The sequence below is a fragment of the Filicampus tigris genome, chromosome 13, assembly GCF_054856515.1.
Source record: "Filicampus tigris isolate MCC_2025a chromosome 13, RoL_Ftig_1.0, whole genome shotgun sequence".
NCBI classification, from domain to species: Eukaryota; Metazoa; Chordata; class Actinopteri; order Syngnathiformes; family Syngnathidae; genus Filicampus; species Filicampus tigris.
This window is the reverse complement of record NC_141229.1, coordinates 8,065,189-8,089,076: the sequence shown is the minus strand read 5'-3', so window position 1 is coordinate 8,089,076 and position 23,888 is coordinate 8,065,189. Positions and strand designations below refer to the sequence as shown.

Below are 23,888 nucleotides of genomic sequence, written 5' to 3'. Positions count from 1 at the left end.
TTCACAAATGTTCAAAATGATGGGTCACCTGCATGTATCTCTCAAGCTGATCAATGGGCATTGGGAAGTCGGGGTGGTTGTTGTTGTAGAGCGCCACGTTGCGGCAAGCCTGGTGCAGCATGGAACACAGAGAACCTAAGCAGCGCAGGCGGGTGAAATCCATGATGTGCTCCATCTTAGAGGCGTGTTCCAAGGCCTTGATGACCAGGCCGGTGGAGGTGAAGTATGGCTGCAGGATGGTGGCGGCATCACGCTGGATCTAGCGTGTCACAGATTAAGGGCGCATCAGTAACGAGGTCTTATATTGCGGACAAGCCTCATTTCGCACGGCATTACCTGTAACATCGGCGAAGCAGTCTCCTCTTCGTCCTCGGTGCCCTTCCTATTTCGCTGAGCCTCATCCTCTCCCTCGTCCAGCGGGATGCTGCGAAAGCGCGCCAGGAAGTTGTTGAAGATCATGTCCGTGCTGAGCACATCCTCGCTGAACCAAACCATACCACAGCGGGAGACTGTGGCCAGAGTGGCGTATTTTAGGTCCTGGACCTCAAACATAACGCGCACCTTGAGAGAAACGTAGAATGGTTAATACTAGATTTGACAAGAGGAGAAGATAAAGACAAGAGGAGCTGTTGTTACATTTGGCGGCAAGCTGAGACGCTCTCCATTGGGCAGCGTGAGCAGCTTATTGTCGTCCAAGACAGAGTTGAGATTTTCAACCCACTCGGGGTCAACGTCTCCGTCAAAGATGATCCATTGGCGCTTCTGCAATTCACCTCTCACGTTGTCAATGATCCTGGATTTCAAAGAAAGACGTTCCAAACCACTCAGTGTTTCATCAAGATGTCACGTACCTCTGGGTGGCGAAAGCTCAAATGATCTCAGATAGGCCGACTAGTAAACAAATCCTATGGCATTTGATTAAGGCAGAGCGAGTGAGAAAATAGGGATAATCACTTGAATAATGATTTTGTTTTTGTCTTCTTTTCTATGCTGCAGTTTGAATGTGTGAAGTGTCAGTCGAAAAAAGGAAAAACGTTACATAAGGCAAGCTGCCTGAAAGGGAGAAGGAATGCTAGGTCTGCTCGATTATGAAATAAATATTAATCATGATTATTTTGGTAATAAGTCAAATGATAATTTATTTTTTGGTACAAAACAAGAAAATGTTTCAACATAAAAAAAAACAAATAAATGTATTTAAGTTCCTTTTGGACCAAACAAAATGTATAACACTAGTTATTTTAAATAAATAAAGGTGCAACTGTATAAACCCCAGTATGATTTCATTGTGTAAGCATATGGATATAAATGGATATTAATAATTTTTTAAGATTCTGTCAATTTTGTAATTGTGGAGTATAGTAATCGTAATTGAATTTCGATTAATTGCACAGCCCTAAGAAACGCCGCCAGTAATTTACATTCACATGCTAAATTACTCAAAAAACAACCTGACCAAACATTTTACCATGAGCAGACAACTCACTTTCTGAGGATGTGCGTGAACAAGCCGTCGGTCCATTCGCGGGTGTTGGGGTCCAAGGTTCCATACAGGTGGTCCTTGCTGATAGCTTTGGGGTCAATGATGTGAGCCACTCCCTCAACACCCTCCAGCCTCTCCAGGGCTTTGAGGAGCACCCTCCACGCCATTGTCTTTCCACTCCCTGAAGGTCCCACCATCATGAGACCGTGGTTGATCTGGGTGATCTGGTACAGTTGCAGCACCTAAAAAGATGTTTGAATGACACATTTTCAGAAAAAGACACATTAACTTGTAAGCGCAGTGGCTTCAATTTTTTTCGGGGGAATTTCAATACTGTACATTTATTAAGTTTAGTTTTGCATTTAATCTTTAAAATGGTTTGTTTTCAACTTTTATGCAATACATTTTAATGAAATCATTCACAAGTTTATTATTTTCTTATATTTAACCGCAGTGCGAATGTTCAAACTCTTCATACCTTTGCAACGGCTTGTAACAAGATGAAATACACTTTATGACGAAAACCTCTGCCGACTAATGTTTCTCCTACACAAATCGTCAAAAGGTCATAACTGATGTCGTTTGGTGTTCTTTGTGCTTACCTTCTCCACCCACATGCTGCCCACGTCGTCACCATCGCCATAGGTGAGGTACATCTCCTTGCAGACCTTTTTCAGTTCCTCCCTCAGCGCAGTCATCTCGCCACGCATGTACTGCACGCCAGGGAAGACGTCGGACAGCAGGCTGAACAGAAGAGGAATGTCCTCGGCCACCAGCTTGGGGACCATGGTCTCACACACACTCTGAATCAGAATCTACGGCAACAAAGGAAAATGGAGGAATGACATCAGCTCTGGGTTCAGACATTATGCAGCAAAAAATAAATTGGCTTTTTGTGTCGAAAATTCCAACAATATATTGAAAATGATAGTGATTTTAAGACCAATTGTTAAGCTTTACAAATGGTCAACTTGTGCGCCACCTGTTTGTGACACGTCCAAATCAAAATGTTCTTTTAAATTAACCTTAAACTTAAAGTGTAACATTAGACTTGGTTAATTTTCACACATCTCTTTCAAATTTCTGATGACTCGAGTGGGAAGTGGACAAAATTAGAAATTATTCCTGTATAATGAGCACTTTGGAGCTCAGTGTTACTTTATCTGGGAAATCCATACCAAAAAAAAAAATCCCCTCACCTCTTGCTCAGGGAGATTCTCTGCAATGTCATTCTCATCAACGACCTCCCCGCGCTCAAGCTTCTCCCTTTTAATCCTCTGGATGCGTTCGCGCTTCACGTTACCAGCGCTTATCAGCACGCTCTTGAGAGCTCGGAGGCCAAAATCGTAGTGACTCTGGGATGACAGCTGCTCGTCACACAGCCTGAAATGGAAGAGACTATCAGTAAGCAAGTTCTACGGAATGCAATTTGAAAAACGCTTTCTTACTTGAAGAAGGGTACGATCTTCTTGGCGAGGATCTCGGCTGTGCGGAAGCCTTGAGAGTAGAGCATGACCTGGGCGATGAGCTGGCGGTCCGGCTTGGTCATGGCCAAGCTGCGGAAGAGCTTCTTCAAGTTGTCGGGTAGGTTGGATCGGCCTGCGTAGCCAGGATTCATGGTGATGAAGATGGCCATGTCCGGGCTCACTTTCACCTGCTTGTTCAGGAGCTCTGTGGTGACAGGCACACCTGAAGGGATGACAAGAGATACGCTTTAAAGTGGACCGCTTTCAAGCTGTTTTCCCCTCCCTCTTTGTCATTGATTTTGGATGTTTACATACTTCTGTCCCTGTTGGGGTTGCTGTGTTCCCTCAAGGCCACTTGGATGTACTGGACTTGCTGAGAGACGGCAGACAGCATTCTCTCCTCCAGACGATTGAACTCGTCAAAGCAGCCCCAAGCACCAACCTGACAGAGTCCCACGAAGATACGACCCATGGCCTAAGGGAAGAAGGGAAAACGAAAAAGGTACAGATTACACAACTACACACAAAAAAAAAAAAAAAAGGGGGTAACTTGTGCCATACAACTGTGGTATCATTTGTTGTGCACAAGCATCCTCTGGTGGTACACAAAGAACCCCATCCATCACTGAATTAAATGTTCAAACTGTGCATGCTACAGTGAATTAAACTTTTTAGATAACTGTAAGAAACAGTCAAGTACACTTCAGTTGTATTCAACTTTGAAGTATAGCACATTTGCCAATCATCTTTTGGAACCATTTGTTTTCAAACATTTAGATATCATTTTTATTTAACTTATGTGTAATAGTTTAATCTTTAAATATATATTTTTTTCATATTTAGTAGAATGAAGTCAGAATTCATAAAACAAAGATTACAACTTTAAAAGAATATTAATCATGTTTAAAAATATACACTATATAATTATTTAACCACATGAATGCAATTGAAGGTCTCTGGTAAGAAATAATGGCTGATGGTCTCAGACACAGCTATTTCTTTTTCCTCCCAAAAATGACTATTCTAATAAAATGACCCCCCCCCCCCCCCCCCAAAAAAAAAGAAAATCAGAATTGTCCTTTTTTTCCCTATTCATTGTGGTCCTATAACCCTTGTATAATTAATATAGCCAAGAGTAAATGCGCACGGGCACAGATGAGAGTTGTGGAGGCAGGGAGAACTGCGCTTCAGCACAGTATGAAACAATGGCATGGCTAACAAACTGAAAAAACATGTGGCATACCTGGAAGTCGAAAGTCTCATCGCAGTTGAAGACCAAGACAAAGCGACCAAGTTGGTGACCCAAAGCTTTCACAGATTCAGTCTTTCCTGTGCCAGCAGGACCTAGAAGAATACAGATGTATTCATTGAACTTGGATGAATCTCACTTGCCAACAAAGGCATAGCGGCAATCAAAAAGTGAGCATACCAAATGGTGACCCTCCGAGGCGAGCCTCCAAAGCTTGAGTCATGGTCAGGTAGCAGCGGTCGGTCAGCGGCGTCTGGACGAGCTTATCCTGGACGCCCAAGTATTCGAAACCGTAGTTGAACTTGGCGTTGGCCATCTGGATGGATAGCTGCTGCAGCACGTCTGTCTGCTTAGGGTCGAAGTAGAAGCGCATTTGACTGAGCCACTCGAAGGACTTGGGGTTGTCAATCTTGATCTTGATCAGAGTCCTGGTCACGTCACGTTGGTGCACCAGCTCGGTGATCTGATTGGGGGGCAGAAAAAAAAAAAAGTCAGACAATAATTCTAATACAGTGATACCCAGACTTACGTTAGTTCAACTTGCACAGTGAATTCCATTAAAATATTAATCTGGTTCCAGTACCCCCCCAAAAAAACACTTTTTTTGCTACCCCTTTTTTCATAGCAGAAAAAGCATTTTTTCTTTGTAGAAACATAAAAGAAGGTAAGGTGTAAAGAAATAAAATGGTTTCATTAAGTGCAATTGATGCATTTAAGGAAAGCTCAAATTCGCAAGTGTGTGTGTTGCGCTATTCATGCTTATTGAATCTACTGATGCTTTTTCTGTATTCCTGGTACCTTACCGGTTACTTTCCACTGTAACACAGTTTCCCCAACTACTGTTAAAGCATATTTGTCAAGAATTCACTCCTTCATGGTTCTTTACATTTTAAATGGAAGCGCTACTAGCAGCTGCCTCTTGCCAGGCGAGCAACACACCAACGGCAAAAATTTAATTTGGGGGAATTAAGAGTTCATCACTCATGTGCCCCTCAAGAAATTCAAATCACGCAAGTAAAAAATAATAACTTGTAAGTTGTGGCTTTCGTAAGTCAAGATACCACTGATATAATAAACACTTCAAGAGATGTTCCCGCCCCCCGCCCCTGACCAAGTGTTCCAGTTTCCTCCTGCGAAGCGGAGGTTGCTCCATCAGCACAGTGTCAGCTAGCACGTTGAGCGTGGCCTCCACGTTTGACAGCACACCCTGAATGGGGCTCATGTCCCCACCGCCGGAGACTGTGGTCAAGGCAGACTCGATGTTCTCGGACCAGGCGATTTGGGTGGACAGCACCACCAGCTGGGCCTGTGGAGAGCGAAGAACAAGTAGTTACACTAAGATTCGGACATGTCAGATAACCAACCAATTATTCAATCCTTGCTTAAATTGCATCCTTCACAGGGTTCCTACAGCTTAAGGCAACTTAAATTCAGGATTTTTTAATTTCATTTGAAATGAAATTAAAGACCAATGCCATAATGTTCCAAATATTCCATGTCAGGGCTAGTTAAAACCCATTCACTGCCAAAAACATTTTACACGTCTTTTCAATGGCCAGCCATTTAATCCCAAGAATTTTTTTTTCATTTTTTTTCAAACATTAGGGTAAAAGAGGGTTTAAAAATGTCTGGTAGTTAATGAGTTAAGGACTCTTTAGAATCCTTACTAAAAACACATCACTGTTTGGTTTTAGAAATTTTGAGATTTTAGACTACTTACAATCATAAAAATCATACTTATGTGTTCATGTTTAAGAGTTAATAAGGATCCGCGGGAATCCTGAGTCTTCCAAAAGCTTCTCAAAACAAGAGACGTGAACAGCATGAGAACCAACCTGATAACGATCGATCCAGTTGATGTACTGGCTCAAGTCGACAGCGGTGCCCTTGTTGAAGCCCGTGACCTCCGTGACCGACTCTGCCAGCAGTTTGGCCAGCGTCACCCTCATCTCCTTCTCAACCAATGTGAGCCACTCGTTTATCTTGGGGTGCTCCGTGATGGAGACGGGCGTCTTGTAGACGACTTCCTCGCCCTCGCGGGATGATATGCCCAGCACCTCGGTGTTATCCTCATTGAGCAAGATGCTGGAGACGCCGGCGAACATCTTTTTGAAGTGCTTCTGCAGTTTGGCCACATTCTTGCTGTTGCCGATGATCTCCAGCAGGTCCTCGTCTCCCACAAAGTAGAACCTGGAATGAGCAGTTTCAAAGAGACGTTATGTGATATGTTTGAAACAATTCCAAGGTTTCTTAATAAAAGAAAATTGCAGCAAAATCAAATGCAGTACTCGGGTGCAACCAGCAGAGGTGCTGTTGATTCAGTCTCAACGAGTAAAGCAGCACTACATGACATTAGTTATGGGAAGTGAACTGGCTATCGCAAAACTCCTAAGAGCATTCCCTATACTCAATACTCAATTCTACGCTATCTAAAATTCATATAATTTACAATTTGGGACTTTGGGTTACCTCATCACCAAAGCCTTTCAAGCCTACGCTATCATCCTAATGCAATATGTTGCACCACAGCTAGCATCAACCATTGTAGCGCAAGTGAGGTTAGTTTGTCTCAGTAACTGACTGAAAGGGGGGAAGAAATATCGGTGCCGACAATTATCTCGTACTGTTGAATCAGATTTCCCAATCTCTGAGCTGTTTTCCTGTCACTGCGCCAATGCAAAGCCACTGACCAAGCAGCTGAACTCATTTTACAATAGTAGTTGTGTGTCGGTATGTGCCAGAGTCTTTCTTTGATGAAGAAGCACACAAGAGAAGCACATTGCTTTGTTGTTAGGGGTTTTAGCATTAGCATTCGGACTCCACAGACTGCTTCTTCTTGATTTTTTTTGACAGGTGACAACAGTTTGAAAGAGTGCTTATGACACCTAATGGATCCAAGTGGAACTGCAACAAGTGTTTAACATCACTTGCATGGATGGTATATCTATTCCCCGGCTTAAAGGGACGGTGGGGCCGGGATGGCCATGTTTTCAATAACAAGTTGATTTGATATATTTTTTGATCAGGAAAATGAAAAGACTTGTCATTTTCTATTTTATCAATAAATTTGGGAGAAATTAGGAAATAAGCCCCAAAAAAGGGGCGGGGAAATTTTGTGTAAACCTAATCACAAAAAAAGTCCTCAAATCATTACAGAGTCTTTTGAGGTGGGCATTTTAGTACTGATGTCATTTTTACATGCAAACCTATTATATAAGTGCCAATATTAAGCTCATCCAAATGTCTCTTTAAGACTGCAACCTTTTTTTCCCCCCAGCATGTGCGAGTAAGAATTTTATCTAATTGCTTTCGTGCGAGTGCATATTTTTTAAACGCTGTCCATTGTTGTTATTCGTTGCTCTGGCGCATGGGGGGGTTGGCATGCTTATATGCTATGCATTCAGTCTGCGTGGACTGAGTACCGGTGATAAAATAGTCTCTACCCCACTATGTATCATTTATGATAGATGGAGTCACTTACATCTCCATGAAAGAGTGTGACATTATCCTGAATGGCCATAATAAGGTTGGACACACCCATTCAAAAGGTAGTATCAATTTCCTTATATGATGAACAATTATATTTAATCAATTTAATTATATAGAGAATTTGATCTATACATTTTAATAAATATATCAATAATTCATATTATACTGTATATGTATATTAATAAATACAAAGACATATGCGCCTGTTTCATGTAAGGCATTAATGCTGCTACTAAGAAATCTTCAACTAATCATTGTATAGTGGCCAGAATTGAAGGTTTATGATACCAGGCAGGACATCAAACTGTGGTTCCCAAAGCGGAAGAGGGTTAAGAGGCTCCACTATAAGAGCTGGGCCCGCCAATTTGAATTGCAGGGGATCAAGCAAGGCTCCTGGCCTGAAAAGAAGTGACAGGCGTATGTACACAAACTGTTTTAATTCTTACACTGTTCGGCTGATTTGGATATAAACACCCTCAATTTAAAGCTGAACGACTGCAGTTAAAGCACATCTTGTTTAATTTCAAATCCATTGTGGTGGTGTGTATAGCGAAAAAGATGAGAATTGCGTCGCTGTCCCAAGATTTATAGACCTAATAGATAGAAAAAACAATGAATTGAGTTTACCTTGGAAATGAGGATCTTTCCCTCTCCAAGTATTCTCCCAAGGCCTTCTGGATTTTTCCAAGAAGGTCAGCCAGCCTCTCCAGGGACCTCTGCACCCCTTGTATGTTCAGCACGTCCATCACCAGCGGAGACTTGGTCACTTTCTTCATCAGAGCCAAAAACTCAGTGCTGATACTATAAAATAAATCATTTGGAGTCAGGTTACATTGCAATGTTTGACTGCTAGTAGCACACGAAGGAGCTTCCTCGTTCACCTCTGGAATCTCTGTGTTTCTACGGGCAGCAGATGTTTGATATCGGCACTGCCCGTGAAGATGCCCTCTAGGTAAACCCATCGACGCTGGACATCGATCCAGACGTCAAACAGAGCCATAATGCGATTCAGTTTGTCCTCCCAACTCAGAGCGTCTTCCTCAAACACCTAAGAAAAAAAAAGAAAAAAAAGGACAAAGATGCATGTTATGGATGCACTTTTGCGGGCAATGAATACATCTAACTTGTGCTTTAACATTTACCTTGTAGTACGGTGACAACTTCATTGCAGACACACTGTTGATGTGCTCTTTGACTTTGTTAAAGAGGTCATCCCATCCTCTGATCAGTCGACACTTATTCTGGTAATTCACCAAGTCCAACTCGTAGGAGTTCCACACCTCGCGGATCTGCACACCAGCCGAGACTTATTAGCAAGCCAAAATCTAGACGCCTAAATATAATGAAGCACTGCCTGATGCGATCTCACCTGCTTGAGGAACTCCTCCAGAGCCATCTCTCCCTGGGCCACCAGGAGCACGTCCTTCACAACCATCTCATTCTTTTGCAGATCCACGTCCCAGATCTGACCCAGGGTCAGTTCCGAGAGCACCCAGTTGACGTGCAGACGCTTCATCAGCTGCTTCCAGTGGCGGTCCTTGAGAGCCTCCGACTTCAGCTCGATCACCAACATGTTTACCTGTTAAAAGCAACAAAATAAGGCTCACATTTTAATTGAAACTTTTACTTATTAGTGTATATTGAGGGTAAAAGAACCGCCTTGACCTTCATGTATCCCTTAAGCAGCCTCTGAACAAACTCGTAGGAAGCATACTGTCTTAGCCTTGCTTGGAAGTTCTTCAGCTGGTTCAGAAGAGCATCTAGATTTTGACGAAGCTATAAACACACACACACACACACACACACACACACACACACACACAAAAGGATTTGTAAATACCAGAACAGTTGAATAATAAACATAACAGGGCTTTCTACTTCAGAGTTATCGGTTACCTTGCGAGGTTGAACAGACACCCACGGCTGCTCCTTCATCTGGTCAATCTGCTCCCACACCTTGGAAAGCTCGGACCACACCTCCTTCAGGTCATGCAACTCCTCCAGTGCTACCTACAATTTGGAAAGAACAATTTAGTTGGTCGCAGATAACCGAAATGAGGTGGTTGCGATTTTAGCTCATGATTTAGTCTTACCTGAACCCTCTCCTCACTGCCGCTTAGCAGGCCGGTGTCAGTGAGTTCCAGGGCCTCTTTGGCACGGGCACACTTCTCTCTTTCAACCTTCAGACGACCGAAGTTGCCCTCATAGATGGTTAGAGACTGAAGAGCCTCCTCGGGGCGTAGGTTACCCTGATGGACATTATCAAAGCATTAGGTTTGCTGTTCTTTCAGGGTTGACTTTAAACCGAATGGCCAATTTCATCTTACGGCGACTGGTTTAGTCTTCTCCCAGTCGTTGAGCAGATCAGTGGTGCGGTTTTCCACGGCTTTGTCCTCCTGGACGATCTTCATCTGCAGGTTGGCCACCTGCTGCTGGATTGCCGTGTCCTTGCGCTTCATGATGTCACTGAAGGCGCCCCATTCTCCCTCAATGTTATCAATGTAGAGCCACGATGGAGGGAACTGGAATCTTTGCTTTTCCAGCAATCGCTGCCCGTTACGGAACAACTACGAAAGAGGATCCCAATTGAAAACCAGCCATCATCAAAACGTTACCAGAAAAATGTGTGTTAAACCGTCTACTCACGTCCACATTTTTCTCAAATTGCTTGATTTTGCGCTTCAAAGTCTGGACATATGTGATGAAGTTGACAGCGTCCGACGTGCTCGCGGTGTCCACGGAATGTTGCTCCAGGTCTTGACGAGACTAAAAGGACAGAAAAATAATGTCATCTAAAAGTGATACTTTGTGATGCACCTCCAAAAATGGATGTGGTCATAGTTTACCTTGGAGATTTGGGCGTGGAAGTCTTGCATGTTCTGACCCAGCATTTGGCCAAACTTGCTAAGGACCTCTTTGTGCCACGAGTCATACTTCAAATTCACTTTAGACTGTACCTGTAAAGAAAAGAGGGGGGAAAAAAAAAACAAGCATTAAAGCATATTTCAGCAAAAAGGTGTCTAGGATACGTATGTATTCATGAAAATAGTCAACAAAAACTGTTGTCCTTACTTTTCCATAGTCAATGACCGCCGGCCCAAACTCTTTGCGTGTCTCTGCATTGTCAAAAGTTCCCCGGGCTTTGCGGATCTGGACAAGAAGGGCCTGCCACTTGGTGAGGTCCTCACCCAGACGGTTGTAGATGTTCTCAGCCTGCATGTCCCACAAGCACTGGTATTGCAGCCACACCTGGATGGAGGCAAGAACAGTTAAAAAAATAAATAAATAAATTTTAAAAAAATGAAGAAAACGTGTTGGACGTCACATGTAAATTAGGCTGAGCAATACTTGCCTTGACATACTGCTCCACCTCACCGACTATGTCTTCCACTGCATTGTAGGCCTCCTCCAAGGCTGCAGGCCCGTCTGGCATCCTGGTCAGAGCATTGCGGTAGAATTTCTCCTCCTCTGATAACTCGTAGTGGACCCCAACCTGGTGAAGATTTATTCAACTGTGTGGAATCTTGGCTCGCCTCAGTGGCGTCATGAACCGATGGACTATTATGCTCCCTACCTGGTATCTCTGGCTCTGGATTCTGGGAAGTGAAAGGATGACCATCTTCCAAGAGAACATCTCTTGGTAGAGCTTGTAGCGACAGTCTTCAATGGGCGGATTGAGATAGATGACCTGGTTGGTGATCCTGAGCTCATGGATAACATTCTAGAGAAAGGAAATGTTTGTGTTTTCTTTTAATGGCGATGTTCCCAGCTATTTTTATGATCAACTTGATTGTCTGTGACGCTGACCTTGATCTTAGGCTCACCCCCTGGCTTATGGCTCACTTGAGGAGCCTCCGTGTCCATGTCGACGTCGGCTTTATCCTCCACTTGGCCGCGTAGCACCTGGGTCCAGGCCTTGAGTCCGGCCTGCAGACGTACTCCCAGGATACGCTCAATCTAAACAAACAAAGAGGGAAATGAAAATTCAGAGTAGCACGAATATCAGCTCGTTTTTGTCTCCCTGCACTCAAATGGGTTTTGCCTGGGTATTGAATAAAAATCCTGGTCTGGATGATTGACTTTTGAGGCAGAACTCCAAATTGTACCACTTTTGGGATAAAGGAGGTTCCACCGCAATTGCTCTCATTCATGGAACCAACCTACCTCAATGTCGAGCTTGTTGACCCAGATGGGCAAGTTGGAGTAGGAGTGCAAGTTGAGGTCGTCCACAGCTTTTTGGACCCGATTGAGAATTTCCGAGAAGGTCTTGTGGTCAAACATGCAGGTGTCCAGGGAGCGGACCTCCAGATCTATTTTCTCCTCAATCAGCAAAAGGTCATCCACCTGAAAACACCACATAGTATTCTCAGCACTCAGTCAGATTTTTCAGAAATCCTTTTGGGGAACATCTTTTCCACACTGACCTTCTCTTGAAAGTTGAAGACCGTCTCAGCCAGCCGCTGAACATAAGGGTCCAGCTTGTACGACTCCCACACCAGAGTGATACCCTCGGTAATGAGCGCCTGGACCTCTTTCTTCAGGCCTGCCACGAGAAGGGAGATGGAGGACCTCTCCTCCACCTTCTCGCAAGTGCGCTCGTACGTGCGCACGCTTTCGATCAGAGAGATGGCGAACGGGTAGAGCTGGTTGGCCTGGTGGGCCTTGTTGACGATGGCGAGCGGCACGCGGAAGCTCAGCCACTTGAGGTTGCGCACTTCTTTGGACAGGGTGATGATCTCTGGGAGGAAGTTGACTTTGAGTTTGAGCATATTTCCTGTGCGGCCTCGGGCGCGGGTGCTCTCAATGGTGAAGATGCGGCCAGACACTCCGAGGTTGCGCTGCTGCACCTGGTATTGGGAGGAAAAAAATATCTCTGGTCAAAGTCATGTGGGGGGGGGGGAGAGAAGTAAAGTAAGGCTACATTCAAATCTTGCTAAATAGCAACGTCTTTGTACCTTGCGCGCCCAGTCGTCGAAAATCTCTTGAGTGTTGAGCTTGGCCCTGAAGCTATCGCCATCCTGCTTCAGCTTGAGCCCCTCCACATGATTCTCCCAGCCCTTGCCGAGAACATCCTCCACTCTCTTCATGTACGCCGTCAGCTGCCGGTCGATCTGCTTGGCCCAGATGATGGATCCCGACACGGGAGGCAGGTCTCGCACGTGGCTCATCTTGCACGCCTGGCTCTGGGGGTACTGCACCTTGAACTTGTCGTGCAGCGACTCGATGTCGTCCTTCACGCGCTGAATGAGCTGCGTCTGGTACTCGCGGATGGCGCCGCGGATGTGCGGGCGCACGAAGAGCGCGTTAAAGCGGGAGAAAATGCGGAACATCTCATTGGCGTTCTTGGCCGTGCCCAGCTGGTCGCGCAGGCGGGCGGTGATGCGGGTCTCCACGCGGTCGATGCGCTCGTCGTATCGCTTCATGGCGGCTTCCCAGGCTTCCATGCCCTCCTTGGACACATCCAGGCCGTCAACCTCTTTGACGTTCTCATAGGCCAGGTTGACCTCCTCGATGGCGTTGGCGTCGGCCGCGTCGAAGAGAACTCCAGCTACCTTCATGTCCTGAGGCTCCACGGTCTCTCCCGGGGCATGCTGCGGCACGGCAGAGACCTGGAGATACACAGATTTACAAAGTTGCAATTAGCTCATTCGATGATGAATGTAAAAAAAATTTTTTAAAAATAAATTGATTAAAAAATAACAGCGCTCTAACATGCAGACATCAACCATCACTTAAAAAACTAGTCAGTGGCTACAACCTCGAAAATCAATTGCAAAAAATGGGGTCGTTTCACATCCATGTTTTTTTTTTTCTGGACTGAAACCTGAAAAATGCTATAAAACCTGAAAAATGTTATAAAACTCTATATGAGATTTATATAGAATTACAACTTGATATAAGAGTCAGTGTTGTGATGTTGACAATCTTGCCAAAGTTTTTTTTTCCATTTATTCTGGAATTCAAATTGTATGTTCCAGTGACTCAAAACATAACATTCTAAATAAGCATTTGAATTGTTGACAAACATTCAATGTTGAATTCCAGTGCCTCGAAGTAAAAACATACATGTAGACAACTGTAAAAATGACTCAATTTGAAGACAGTAACAAAACGAAATAAAACATACAACTACTTAATTAACAATCACGAGGAAAAATAACTCAATACAGTATGCTTACCTGAGGCCTCAGCACGCGGACAATGACGGCCCTCAGCTGTTCGTGCTGCCTTCTGAAGCGCCTCATGTGATCCAGACGCGACTGGAGCTTCCTGTGAGCGGGGCTGAGGCGCCATACCATCTTCAGGTTCTCTTCTCGCTTCCTCTTTACAATGTCCCTCAGGAGCACCTGGAGCTTCTCATACTCATCCTCCCAGGTCTGGAACACCTCGAAGCAGGCCACCATCACCTGTCGCAGAAGAATATACAGTGAACTCCTGTATACGGTTTGTGTTGTTACAGACCACAGGAAAGAAATCAATCCAAAAGGAATACCAGGCCCCATTTGATATTTTTTCCTATCATCTTGTTCAACCCAGTTTAAAACCTATTATTTAAATACTTTCACTATTCACGGCAGTGCTCAGTATTGTTGGATTCAGATGAACGAAAAAGAGAAGTGACTGACCAATTAAATGCACGACACATACCTTTTCAAATTCCTCATAGGCGACATGCATGAGCTTTCTGGTGCCCAACACCTTCAACAGCTGCGAGCTCAAATCCCTGGAGATGGCCTCGACCAGACGCAGGGCTCTCTGAATGGGGTACTTGGTGTTCCTGATCTTCTTCAGGTGGGTGAATATGGCCATCAGAGCCTGGCGGATCTTGTCCAGCTCCGAGGCGGAGAGCAGGTCATTAAGGGGGAAGTCTTTCATTAGAGGGTTGTAATCATTGACAGTTTCCACTGCGTGTTTCAGACCTATGAAGGAAGGACAGGTGTGCTGATTACTAAAGACCAATCACGTAAAAAAGATGAAACAGCATTCGAAGATCTGCTCAAATGGTTGCCACATTTATGCCTGGCTTGAAAACGTTGTTATTCTGACATAAATCTAAAATATTATTTCACTCCTTGTCATTGGGTTTCTCTAGTTCGGATTTATCTTTTGTTTTTTTTTATTTTTTTGCCTTTGTAAAGCACTATGGATGTGTCTTGTGTATGAAGGTGCCATACAAATAAATTTGGCTTGCCTAAAGGCGGACATTCCAAACTTGCGGTCAACTCACCAGTGTCTGTATCAAAACTGACAGTAGCGTGGAAACGTTTGCCATGCTTGAGGATGTCCAGCGTGAGCAGAACCTCTGGGCTCTCCCTCTTCTCCTGGATCCTGTTGAGGGCCCGCTCCAGATTAAGCCAGAAACTGATCTCCTGCAGGGCCGTGCCTGATGCCGGGTCACGGTCTAGCTTCGTCACCTGGAAGCCGATGGCAGAGGAATAGGAATGAGGGCTGTGAAGAAGGAACATTGAACAGGACCCCCTGCACATTAAGAAGAACCCCCCCAATGCGTCTTACTTTTTGAATCTCCCTGATCCAGCGGTTGACTCCAGACTGCAGCTGGTTCAAAAAGGTGGGGTCCTCCACTTTATCCCCAAAGTCGGTGACTTTGGGCTTCTCACCACGCTCGTAGCACTGCTTGGCGATGTTTGTGATGATGGGGTGGATGAGCAGACTGATCTCCGGGATCTCAATGTTCTGCTGCAAGTGCAGGAGGCCCATTTCCAGTTCTGCGATCTTTTTCTCCACGGAAGGCGCCATTTTGTCCCCGTCTCTGTACGGGAACGAAGGCATGAGCGCGGCGCATTTTCAAGGGAGCGTCAGCCAGTGGAGTTTGGTGGAATTATTTACCTGTCTGCCTTTCCGGACTCACGGATGTACGACTTGAAGAACGGAGAGACGGCGTTGCTGACGAACGAGTGGAGAGTCTCGTATGGAGAATCCTCGCTCAGCGTCAGGACGCGGACTTGGGTCGATATGGGTTTGTCTGCATCAATGACGCCAGTCCTCTTGATAAGAGCCAAGCTGCAGGAGGGATGTTTGTGTGTGTTAAATGGGGTTGCAAAATTCCAGGAATTTTCAAAGTTAAAAAGTTTCTATAGGAATTAATGGGAATAGACACTTATTGTTTGCAACATAAGCTGAATTTAAGATTTAAGACTTTTTTTTCTCTATGTGCACGAACGTCCTAGTTCTCAAATATTGTTCACAAATCTGTCTAAAAGGAGAATGCAAATGGATGCTGAGCTGTTGCCCGACTAAAGATTAAAGATGTAAATAAATACAGTAAAACTACCCATTTAAGATTGTCCTTTTATTAAGGCAGCCTAAGGCTCAGACATTATGTTGTTTAATCAGCATCTTGATGTGTTGTTGAATATGTTCCGATTTGTTGTTCTTGTATTAAATGTATGATGTTTATGAGTCTTATTCATGGGAAGTGCAACAAAAAGCAAATTTAATTACTTTCAAAGATAAAATGAATAGAAATGACTTTTCAATGCGGGTGTACCTGTTGGACTTTAGCCCATAGTGTATGTCGATGCTGATTTTGTAAGCGATGCACTCCTTCTCTTCCTCTCCTTCGTCGCCAACATCCTCTGGGAAAAGATTACATTATCAACTGTCAGAAGTTACATCATTAGGATTAGGATACCATCAATAGCCTTTTATTCTGAAGATCAAGACGATTTAGCGGGAAGGAAACTGAATATAATGTCTTCATTCATACATGCTGCCGACTCACATGATTTAAAGCACCAAAGACGCATGACCCTCAAAAGTAAGAATGATTCTTATGTTTTCATTTATATTTAGTACAACACACCCAAAGTGGTGCAGTGTTGACTTCCATTAAAAAAAAAAAAAAAAATCAATGAGCTGGATAAAATGTTCTTTACACCCCTGAAAATGACCAAACAGCTCAAATTAATCCATTGATTTAAAAATATATATGTATTTTAATATTGTTTGCCAAGAATGATTTGTGGCAAATACATCTAACGTGCGCAATTCTAAAAAACACAGGTTGTGGCATTAAAAAAATATCAGTCTAATCTAAAGAAACGCATACAGGGATGGTGTATTTTTTTTTTTATCATTACCTCATTTAGCATTTTTATTTATAGTTTGCGCATTCAGGAGATGCTGTCAGTTCATTCCTTATTTATGCAATCAGAATTTAGCTTGCAGTGATTCTTTTCCTCTCAGTATGTGCACTCCACAAGTAAAGAATGAGGGTGCAGTTTTTTGGTGTGCCCAGTTATACAATTGGCTATTTGTGGAAATGTATGTTTCCTTTCACTTAAATACATTTCAGTCTTTACTTTTTATTTTTAAAATTACAAAGTAATTACAGGAGCTGAATTGTACTTCTACTTTTACGTGAGTATTTCTGCAACCATTTGGGAAATTGTGTAGATACAGTGCATCGTTTTCATGTATGCCAACTCACAGTTTAGATTTAGACTAACGGTGCAGCATTGGTTTACATTCATAATGAATGAGTTGGATATGTAGGAAAGCGCTATCTGAATTTAAATTTAAATTTCAAACTGATTGTTTACAACCACCAATTCTGTATCAACACCGAACGATTCTCTGTCAAATATTCAGCGGTTAAAATTAACATTAAAAAGATTTTGATGGCACAGATATGTTTTCATGTTTTCAACGTCCACTCGTTGTTCGCCACAGCTATGAAAACTACGAAAAACAGCGCAAATTTAGCGTTAACTGTGACTAGGTTTTAGAGAAGAGCAGAACGAAGCAAATAAATGGTCCACTGGCTGTAGCCTGGCTAGCTAGGTTAGCCGCCCAGGAATGACGAAGAGATTTTACCTTTGAGCGCGCTTCTCTCCACCAAGATTGTGTGGACTTGAGGGTCGCCCAAGAATTTCCGCATCTGCTCCACGGTGCTCTTCTCCTCCAGGGAGCTTTCCAGGGAGGCCGGGGCCTCGCCGCCATCTTCCAGGAGCAGCGGGACAAGCTTGCGAATGTGTTTCTGGAGCACCGAGGCGTCCGCCACCGTGTGAACGGCCGACACCTCCATGGAGCCGCTGTTGTCCTCGCCCCCACCTCCGTCTGACATCCCGCGAATTGGTCTGCGACCACCGGTACACACCGAACGACGAACAAAAGATATTGACTGTCTGCAGCGGATTTCGCCTCCTAAAACCAACTGGGTGCCGCTGTCAAATCGCACCACTTCGGACGTCAGATTTATTTGAGCTATGAATTGTGGTACTTGTAGTTCAAAGGGGGAAGCTTTACATATAAACTCACCTTTTAAAACTACATTACCCAGAATGCAGTGAACAGACGCTGATTATTTTCGTTGATGCGTATGACCGCTAGGGGGAAGAAGGGAGTTGTCTCGTTTTTATAGTGAGTACAGCGCAAGCAAGTCATAGATTTTTTTTTTAACAAATTTCCATCACATATCTTTTTTATACTTTAAAATGTATTGCACTTTTTTGCCATAAAAAACTGTGTCAAATATGCAATTAAACAAATTCAAAAATAATTGTCCAAATTTTGAATTTTAAGATGAACACTGAAATTTGAAATTTTGAAACACATTTCTAAAGGGAAGGGGGGAGGAGAGCCTTTGGAATTCAAATTCAAAATGGTGATACAGTCAGGTTGCGTCTTTGTCAGTGCACATGACTGTAATATGATTGGTTTGGATGCCTGGTTTGATTGCTTTCCCCTGGTTGAATACTGTACGTTTAATTTTTGACATTGAATTTTGAATTTTAAGCTCAATGCACTATTACTGACAGTGAATTTTGAATTCTAAGAAGGACACACTGATGTTTGAAAGTTTTATGGTAAACAATTCAGTTAGAAATTTGATATTTGTTAAAAAAAGAATCAATGTTGGGAATTCAAATTCAAACCCTGATAGTACAAATGTAATTCCATACTGCAGGGGTCTTCGGATTCCGACGTATTGTTTTTCTTTTGTTTTTTTTTGTATAAACTTAAAACATGAATTTGGACATAATAACATATAGTATGACACACTAATGAAGGCTAATGAAGCGGAAGGAAAAAAATGCATGCAAACATTTGGACTAAACAGATGCAAACTCGAATCATTAAAAAAATGAATTACAGGCTTATAACAAGTTGAGAATCAACTTTTTCTCCATTTAATTTGAGGGAAAATATGCAAGTTCAAGCTTTAAACTGCTTTTGTGTTGTTTTATTGCATAAATATTAACATGAAGCAAAACACAAAGGAAAAAAATGTTAAGAAGCTGTACAGCCCTCAGTAAAATTCCATTGCCTGTATTTACATTATCAATGTACTGTATTCAATGTTTATGCGCCAATGTAATTGGATAAATATGTGTATATGGTTGTTAATTTAAAATAAGGAATTCTAAGGCGTAAAACGGAAGAACTAAAATACAGCAAAATCAAATAAACCCTGAGACAAAAACTATTGAATACAGAATTTACATTGAGTGAATATACTATATTTAAATGGCTATCTCTTTAGAAACTCTGCTTTCATCACCTGAGTCACTGCAGTAGATTCATCAGAGTAAATTTGCAACAAGCTGCAACCTAAATGTTGTGATTCTGGCTTTGACTAATGTGCTTTAAAAGGTTTTAAACTAAAAAACACATTTGGTACAAATTTCCGAAACTTTCCGTCAGACCGAGCCAAATCTTCCTCCCTCCACTATCAAACGTCCAATTATTTGTAGTGTGCATTTTAAAAATTGTCAACAGCAGGCCTCGCTCAGTCCTCCTCTGGAAACTTGAATTTGGCATAGACGATGAGCATGACCACTGACATGACGACGCACAGTGTACCGATCACCAGGTAGGCAATACCCAGGAACTCGTTCTTGCCCCCCATCCATGACACGTTGCTGAACACCACCTTCTTCCTGCCGCTGAAGCTCAGCACGGGATAGTCTGGGAGGGGGGGTGAGGTTTAAGGAAATACAACAGAGGGATACACAATAAAACCTCTTTTAGCAGCTCAGTTAAACATGAGCTGACATCCAAGTTCTATTTCAAATCAAAACAAATTTTCCCCATCTAAAAATATGTTTTCATAAATACAAATCTGTTTATTTTACTCATTTGCTAGCATCTGCATTTAATATTACCGTTACGCGACGGAGACAACTTGACATGCGTTAAGAGTCAGTCATTGATGGATGGAACAGAAAGAATCCGGTCACTTTTCAAAATTAAATGTTTTTCAACCACGGATAATGAATAAACCGGAAGCACTGTACTTTTTTTTTTTTTCTTCTTTCATTTGTGCAGCCCACCGCGACCCGGTCCGAAGTGGCCTGCAGCCCGGTGGTTGGGGACCCCTGTTGTAGTGTATAAAATGTGTTTATTTTCATCAGTTTGCGTATGTAATTGATATTTTATTGCTCATATCTTAGTGAGGGCAGCACACTTTGAGTAGAGTTAGCACAGCTGCCTCAGTTTTCAGGTTCAGGGATCGGATCTCTGCTCCATTTGTATGAATAGTTTTTCTCCTGGTACCCCTTAATTACTTTGCCCATTTCCAAAACATTAACTCAACAAATCCCCCCCGTCATTGCACTCAGTCTGAGAGTGCAAAAACAGAGCCTCTCCCAACCTGTCAAACAGGTTAGGCTGACCCGCTTGATACTACAACATGTCACATGACGCTTTGAAGAGCACATCTCTAAGTTCTGTTTATTGTCTTCAAAGTACAATGTAAAAAGCGCATGATCCTAAACCTCATGTGTATATTTCATTAAACTGTTGTACTGTACGTATGTGGAAAAAGATGAGTATTACTGTATAGCGTACGTGTCACTTATGTTCCGTTTTTAGTAGTTCAGTCTCGACTATGCATCCTTTCACAACAATTCCAAATCTGTCACATGGACAAGGATACTGTAAGCGATATCCAGAGAGTAGTTTCCTGCTGGCAGGCCATTGGTGTAGTCCCCCTCGGTGATCCGCCGGTACAGTTTGCGGAAATCCGGCAGTGCGGCTCTTCGCATCCACACCAGGAAGTCTTGGTTGATGAAGCCGTTGTTAGCAAGGTCCGAGGGGTCCAACTCATAAGCCGGTCTGGGCCAAAACGGTGGCTTCACGGTGCCTGTGAGTCAATAAAAAACAATTAGTAATCGTCCAGCTGCTTTCTACAGTGCTTGACCTCAACAGGGTTGTGGGTGAGCTGGCAGTGAAAGGTAGAGTTGAAAATATTTCCGCCGAGGAAATAATGGAATCCTAAATAATCCAATCCAGGGTCAAATTGTTACCATCATAAAACCGTTTTAACTGTAAGTAACATTATCTGTCAACCACTCATCGTGGACAAGGTGAGCGGTTGAATCGTTCCCCGAAAAATCCAGAAAGACAACAGCTGTGTGAGATAATCCCTATTAAATCAATATAAATTAGAAAAAAAAAAAAAAAAATTGAAAATGATTTTTTTTTTTGGGAAAGTGGGTGCAACCGCCAACGGACCCCCACCCCCTTCTGAGTACCTTTGGAAAAGATTTGGATTGCACTGCATATCACTGTCACTGTCCAGACTGGTTTCTACGGCTTTGATACAGACATACTACACATGATGATTAAACCCTAAAGATTTAAGAACAAGCCTTCAGTATTTTTTTTGCAGCGAGTATGCCTGTGACTATCTGTGTATGCTCTGTCTGCAAGTGTTTGTGTTCAAATACAAGTTGATTAAATGTTTATAAGTACCGCAACGCCGATGCCAGTTCTATTAGCACGTCTATGGTGTTTTTCCATTGCGCGTTAGCATTAAGCTAGCGAACATTCGTGTGGAAAATTTAGGTGGTTTGGTTCAACTAAACCTCAACTGGGAGTGAAAAAAAAAAAGCCACGGAAAAACGGGGACACGGCAGGGGACCACTGTACTAACTATTGAATGCATTCCTCAGGGGCGTGACAGTGGGGTTTCTGAACTTGATGTTGTAATCGGTCCACCAAGCGATCCCTTTCCCATCCAAGGGCACTTCCCTCTGCTGGCCGTTCACGATCTGGAACAGCCTGAATGTATCTACCGGGAACCAAAGAAAATGAATAAGAACTCTCTTGACACAGGGGAAAAAAACGGGGATCAGGATGAAGCGCGCACACACACCGTTAAACATGCTGTTTGCTATCGAGCCACACGGCACAATCGGTTGGTCGTTGCTGTCAAAGCGATAGGGCTCACATTGATCATAGGGTTCCTTCGGAAAAGACCAGAAAAACAAGACTCAAATGCTTATTAGAAAAGATCACGCGTTGCCATATAATCAACTAATGATAAATTAATGATGAAGAAGAACGCAAGAAAATCAAAAGCCCTTTGCCATGCAAGAAATGGTGTGCCGACTTAATTTCGACCTGGCAGTGTTTTAGCTCACCTTGAAGAAGGACAGGTCCCCGTAAAGTTGGCCATCATCTCTGGAGACGCCGTACCTTCTGTAGTTCTGGAAGTAGTTGGACAAGCCGTAATAAAAGAACACTGGCCCCTGTTAAAGTAACATAAAAAAAAAAATTAAATAAATAAAAAACGCAGTCAAGGGTCAGAAGTAGAAGCGCCGTTAGTGTTTGGACAGTTTCTACGCTAACATATAGCATGAAAGCAGCAAGATAGCAACCAGAGTGCTGAAAGCATTTAAGCAGTTTTTTTTTTATTTTTTATTTCAGTTGTAGATCACAATGGTGGAAACTTTTTTTTTTTTCCTTTAAGACATCACAAAGACTTAGCATTTGAACAGCAGGTGTGTATACGTTTTACATCTACTTTAGAATAGTGCAGGGCACCTCAAACAGGCTGCTGATGGAGAACTGTAGCGTGCAAACACAGTCCCTCACGTCAGGGTCAGAGCACCTAAAGCATGGTGAGTTCTGCTCCACGCCCGTGTAGTCAAGCTGCAGGAGAAAGAAATCAAACAAAAGGCTAGTGCTTAAATATTGATGAACCGCCAGTGTACCATATTACTCACATCACACCTTGAAAGGTCAAGCGTGCTGCTATTATTTTCTAAGCCTGGGATTCTTAAATAAACACTGGAACGGTCTTTTGGTGGGAATAAAGAACTAAATAAATAAATATAAATATATATATTATTACAGCACTTTAGTTGGAAATTACAAAAATCAGACAAAAATCCGCAACTGTACTGTAAGTTTCATTACTTTTGCATCAAACACAGTCAAAGGAAGCAAAGTGGACACAAAAAGAGCATGTCGAGCTCAGGGCGATTCAAAACGGAGCTTCTTACTTCCAGTACTTGAATGCTGCGTGAGGTGATCAAGAGTGCAACACCGATGCCGATGAAGGCCAACCCGATGAGGACGAACCCGGGGATGACGATGCCGGCGGAGAGCATGGGCTGCCAGGCTGGGAGCCTCTGCTGTGTGAAGGCAGTGTTGTCAGGCCGGTTGGCCGACTCATTCTCCTCGTTTACCATTCTCTCGGCTCTGTGAAGCAAAATGAAGATAATAAATCTGCCGATATCGTACACTACGTGTATTCAGATGGTCAGATAGTCTTACTTAATCAAACTAATTTTAATTCTCAAATGTATTGTTTTATTTACTTTAAAACGTGTTTTACTAGACTAGAGAACTGCAACACTACATCTGCTTCCTGTAACACCACCAAGCAATAGCCGGACCCCAAGATAATTCAATCACACAGACAATCAACAACATAGGAGGAGTCGATCATAAATGTCGACATGTTAACATTTTTAGCGTTTACTTACACAATGATGACTTAAGTAGCAGGGGGAGAAAAGATTTATATATTTTTTTCGTAGGCGTACTCCACGCAGCGGCTCACCTTTACCTGTCTTCTTCCTTCTAGTGTTCAACCCCGCCTGTTGTTTTCCCTGTTATGACGTCAGACATGCAGGTTGTCTGACAACGTTATATAGCTGTAAAAAAATTAAAAATATATATATAAATAAATAAATACATTATTTTGTCTTTCCGGAAGAACTGGATTTGTATTTATTTTGCTGCTAGAAACAAGAAAGTAAAGCTCCCAAAACATAGTTTTTTTATTTAATTTTTACTCATCGTGACCCTTAGCACGTTTTTGCTTTGTTTTGGGATTTGTTCTTTTCTTTGTTTATGTATTTAATTTCTTTTTTTAATGTATCTTGTACGGGACTATTTGACATATGTTGAAAAAAAGGGAGAAAAAAAAGAAAGCTCTTTCATT

General features: G+C 42.8%; 2 protein-coding genes across 4 annotated transcripts in view; both read right to left on the bottom strand.

The window, feature by feature from the left end:
- The window catches only part of dync1h1 (dynein, cytoplasmic 1, heavy chain 1), a 38,869-nt gene extending 20,979 nt beyond the window's left edge, over positions 1-17,890 (bottom strand). The window contains exons 1-36 of the mRNA XM_086048800.1: positions 17,525-17,890; positions 16,197-16,284; positions 15,536-15,709; positions 15,203-15,458; positions 14,916-15,102; positions 14,336-14,607; positions 13,867-14,094; positions 12,643-13,296; positions 12,112-12,534; positions 11,852-12,031; positions 11,495-11,644; positions 11,262-11,408; positions 11,040-11,180; positions 10,760-10,936; positions 10,534-10,644; positions 10,334-10,453; positions 10,015-10,254; positions 9,781-9,936; positions 9,584-9,697; positions 9,353-9,463; positions 9,057-9,266; positions 8,830-8,976; positions 8,569-8,735; positions 8,315-8,488; positions 6,034-6,388; positions 5,310-5,504; positions 4,379-4,661; positions 4,193-4,293; positions 3,265-3,424; positions 2,932-3,172; positions 2,683-2,866; positions 2,086-2,298; positions 1,487-1,725; positions 637-793; positions 337-561; positions 29-259 (exon numbers count right to left, since the gene is read on the bottom strand). Of these exons, the coding sequence (XP_085904926.1) occupies positions 29-259; positions 337-561; positions 637-793; positions 1,487-1,725; positions 2,086-2,298; positions 2,683-2,866; positions 2,932-3,172; positions 3,265-3,424; positions 4,193-4,293; positions 4,379-4,661; positions 5,310-5,504; positions 6,034-6,388; positions 8,315-8,488; positions 8,569-8,735; positions 8,830-8,976; positions 9,057-9,266; positions 9,353-9,463; positions 9,584-9,697; positions 9,781-9,936; positions 10,015-10,254; positions 10,334-10,453; positions 10,534-10,644; positions 10,760-10,936; positions 11,040-11,180; positions 11,262-11,408; positions 11,495-11,644; positions 11,852-12,031; positions 12,112-12,534; positions 12,643-13,296; positions 13,867-14,094; positions 14,336-14,607; positions 14,916-15,102; positions 15,203-15,458; positions 15,536-15,709; positions 16,197-16,284; positions 17,525-17,774 (7,461 nt within the window). The 5' untranslated portion in view covers positions 17,775-17,890. The remainder of the gene's footprint in view (positions 1-28; positions 260-336; positions 562-636; positions 794-1,486; positions 1,726-2,085; positions 2,299-2,682; positions 2,867-2,931; positions 3,173-3,264; positions 3,425-4,192; positions 4,294-4,378; positions 4,662-5,309; positions 5,505-6,033; positions 6,389-8,314; positions 8,489-8,568; positions 8,736-8,829; positions 8,977-9,056; positions 9,267-9,352; positions 9,464-9,583; positions 9,698-9,780; positions 9,937-10,014; positions 10,255-10,333; positions 10,454-10,533; positions 10,645-10,759; positions 10,937-11,039; positions 11,181-11,261; positions 11,409-11,494; positions 11,645-11,851; positions 12,032-12,111; positions 12,535-12,642; positions 13,297-13,866; positions 14,095-14,335; positions 14,608-14,915; positions 15,103-15,202; positions 15,459-15,535; positions 15,710-16,196; positions 16,285-17,524) is intronic.
- A 988-nt stretch (positions 17,891-18,878) lies between these two features.
- tmem30b (transmembrane protein 30B) lies at positions 18,879-23,662 on the bottom strand. 3 transcript variants are annotated; one of them, XM_086050314.1, is made up of 8 exons: positions 23,505-23,662; positions 22,942-23,140; positions 22,481-22,588; positions 22,078-22,185; positions 21,810-21,900; positions 21,588-21,725; positions 20,589-20,795; positions 18,879-19,618 (listed from the first exon to the last, which is right to left on the bottom strand). In XM_086050314.1, the coding sequence occupies exons 2-8, from the start codon at positions 23,128-23,130 to the stop codon at positions 19,440-19,442; spliced, it is 1,020 nt and encodes a 339-aa protein (XP_085906440.1). In that variant the 5' UTR covers positions 23,131-23,140; positions 23,505-23,662; the 3' UTR covers positions 18,879-19,439. The 3 variants fall into 3 exon arrangements, with proteins under 3 accessions (XP_085906440.1, XP_085906442.1, XP_085906441.1); XM_086050316.1 differs by having other exon boundaries at positions 23,511-23,622; XM_086050315.1 differs by having other exon boundaries at positions 23,428-23,573.
- Between the last annotated feature and the right edge of the window lie 226 nt (positions 23,663-23,888).

Bases quoted from the DNA above. Each gene is read 5' to 3' on its own strand.
- tmem30b (XM_086050314.1), bottom strand. From the start codon at position 23,130: ATGGTAAACGAGGAGAATGAGTCGGCCAACCGGCCTGACAACACTGCC. The intron at 21,901-22,077 runs GTGAGCTAAAAC...TCTTTTCCGAAG, and splicing joins GGGACCTGTCCTTCTTCAAG to GAACCCTATGATCAATGTGA. The intron at 21,726-21,809 runs GTGTGTGTGCGC...GGTTCCCGGTAG, and splicing joins AGCAAACAGCATGTTTAACG to ATACATTCAGGCTGTTCCAG.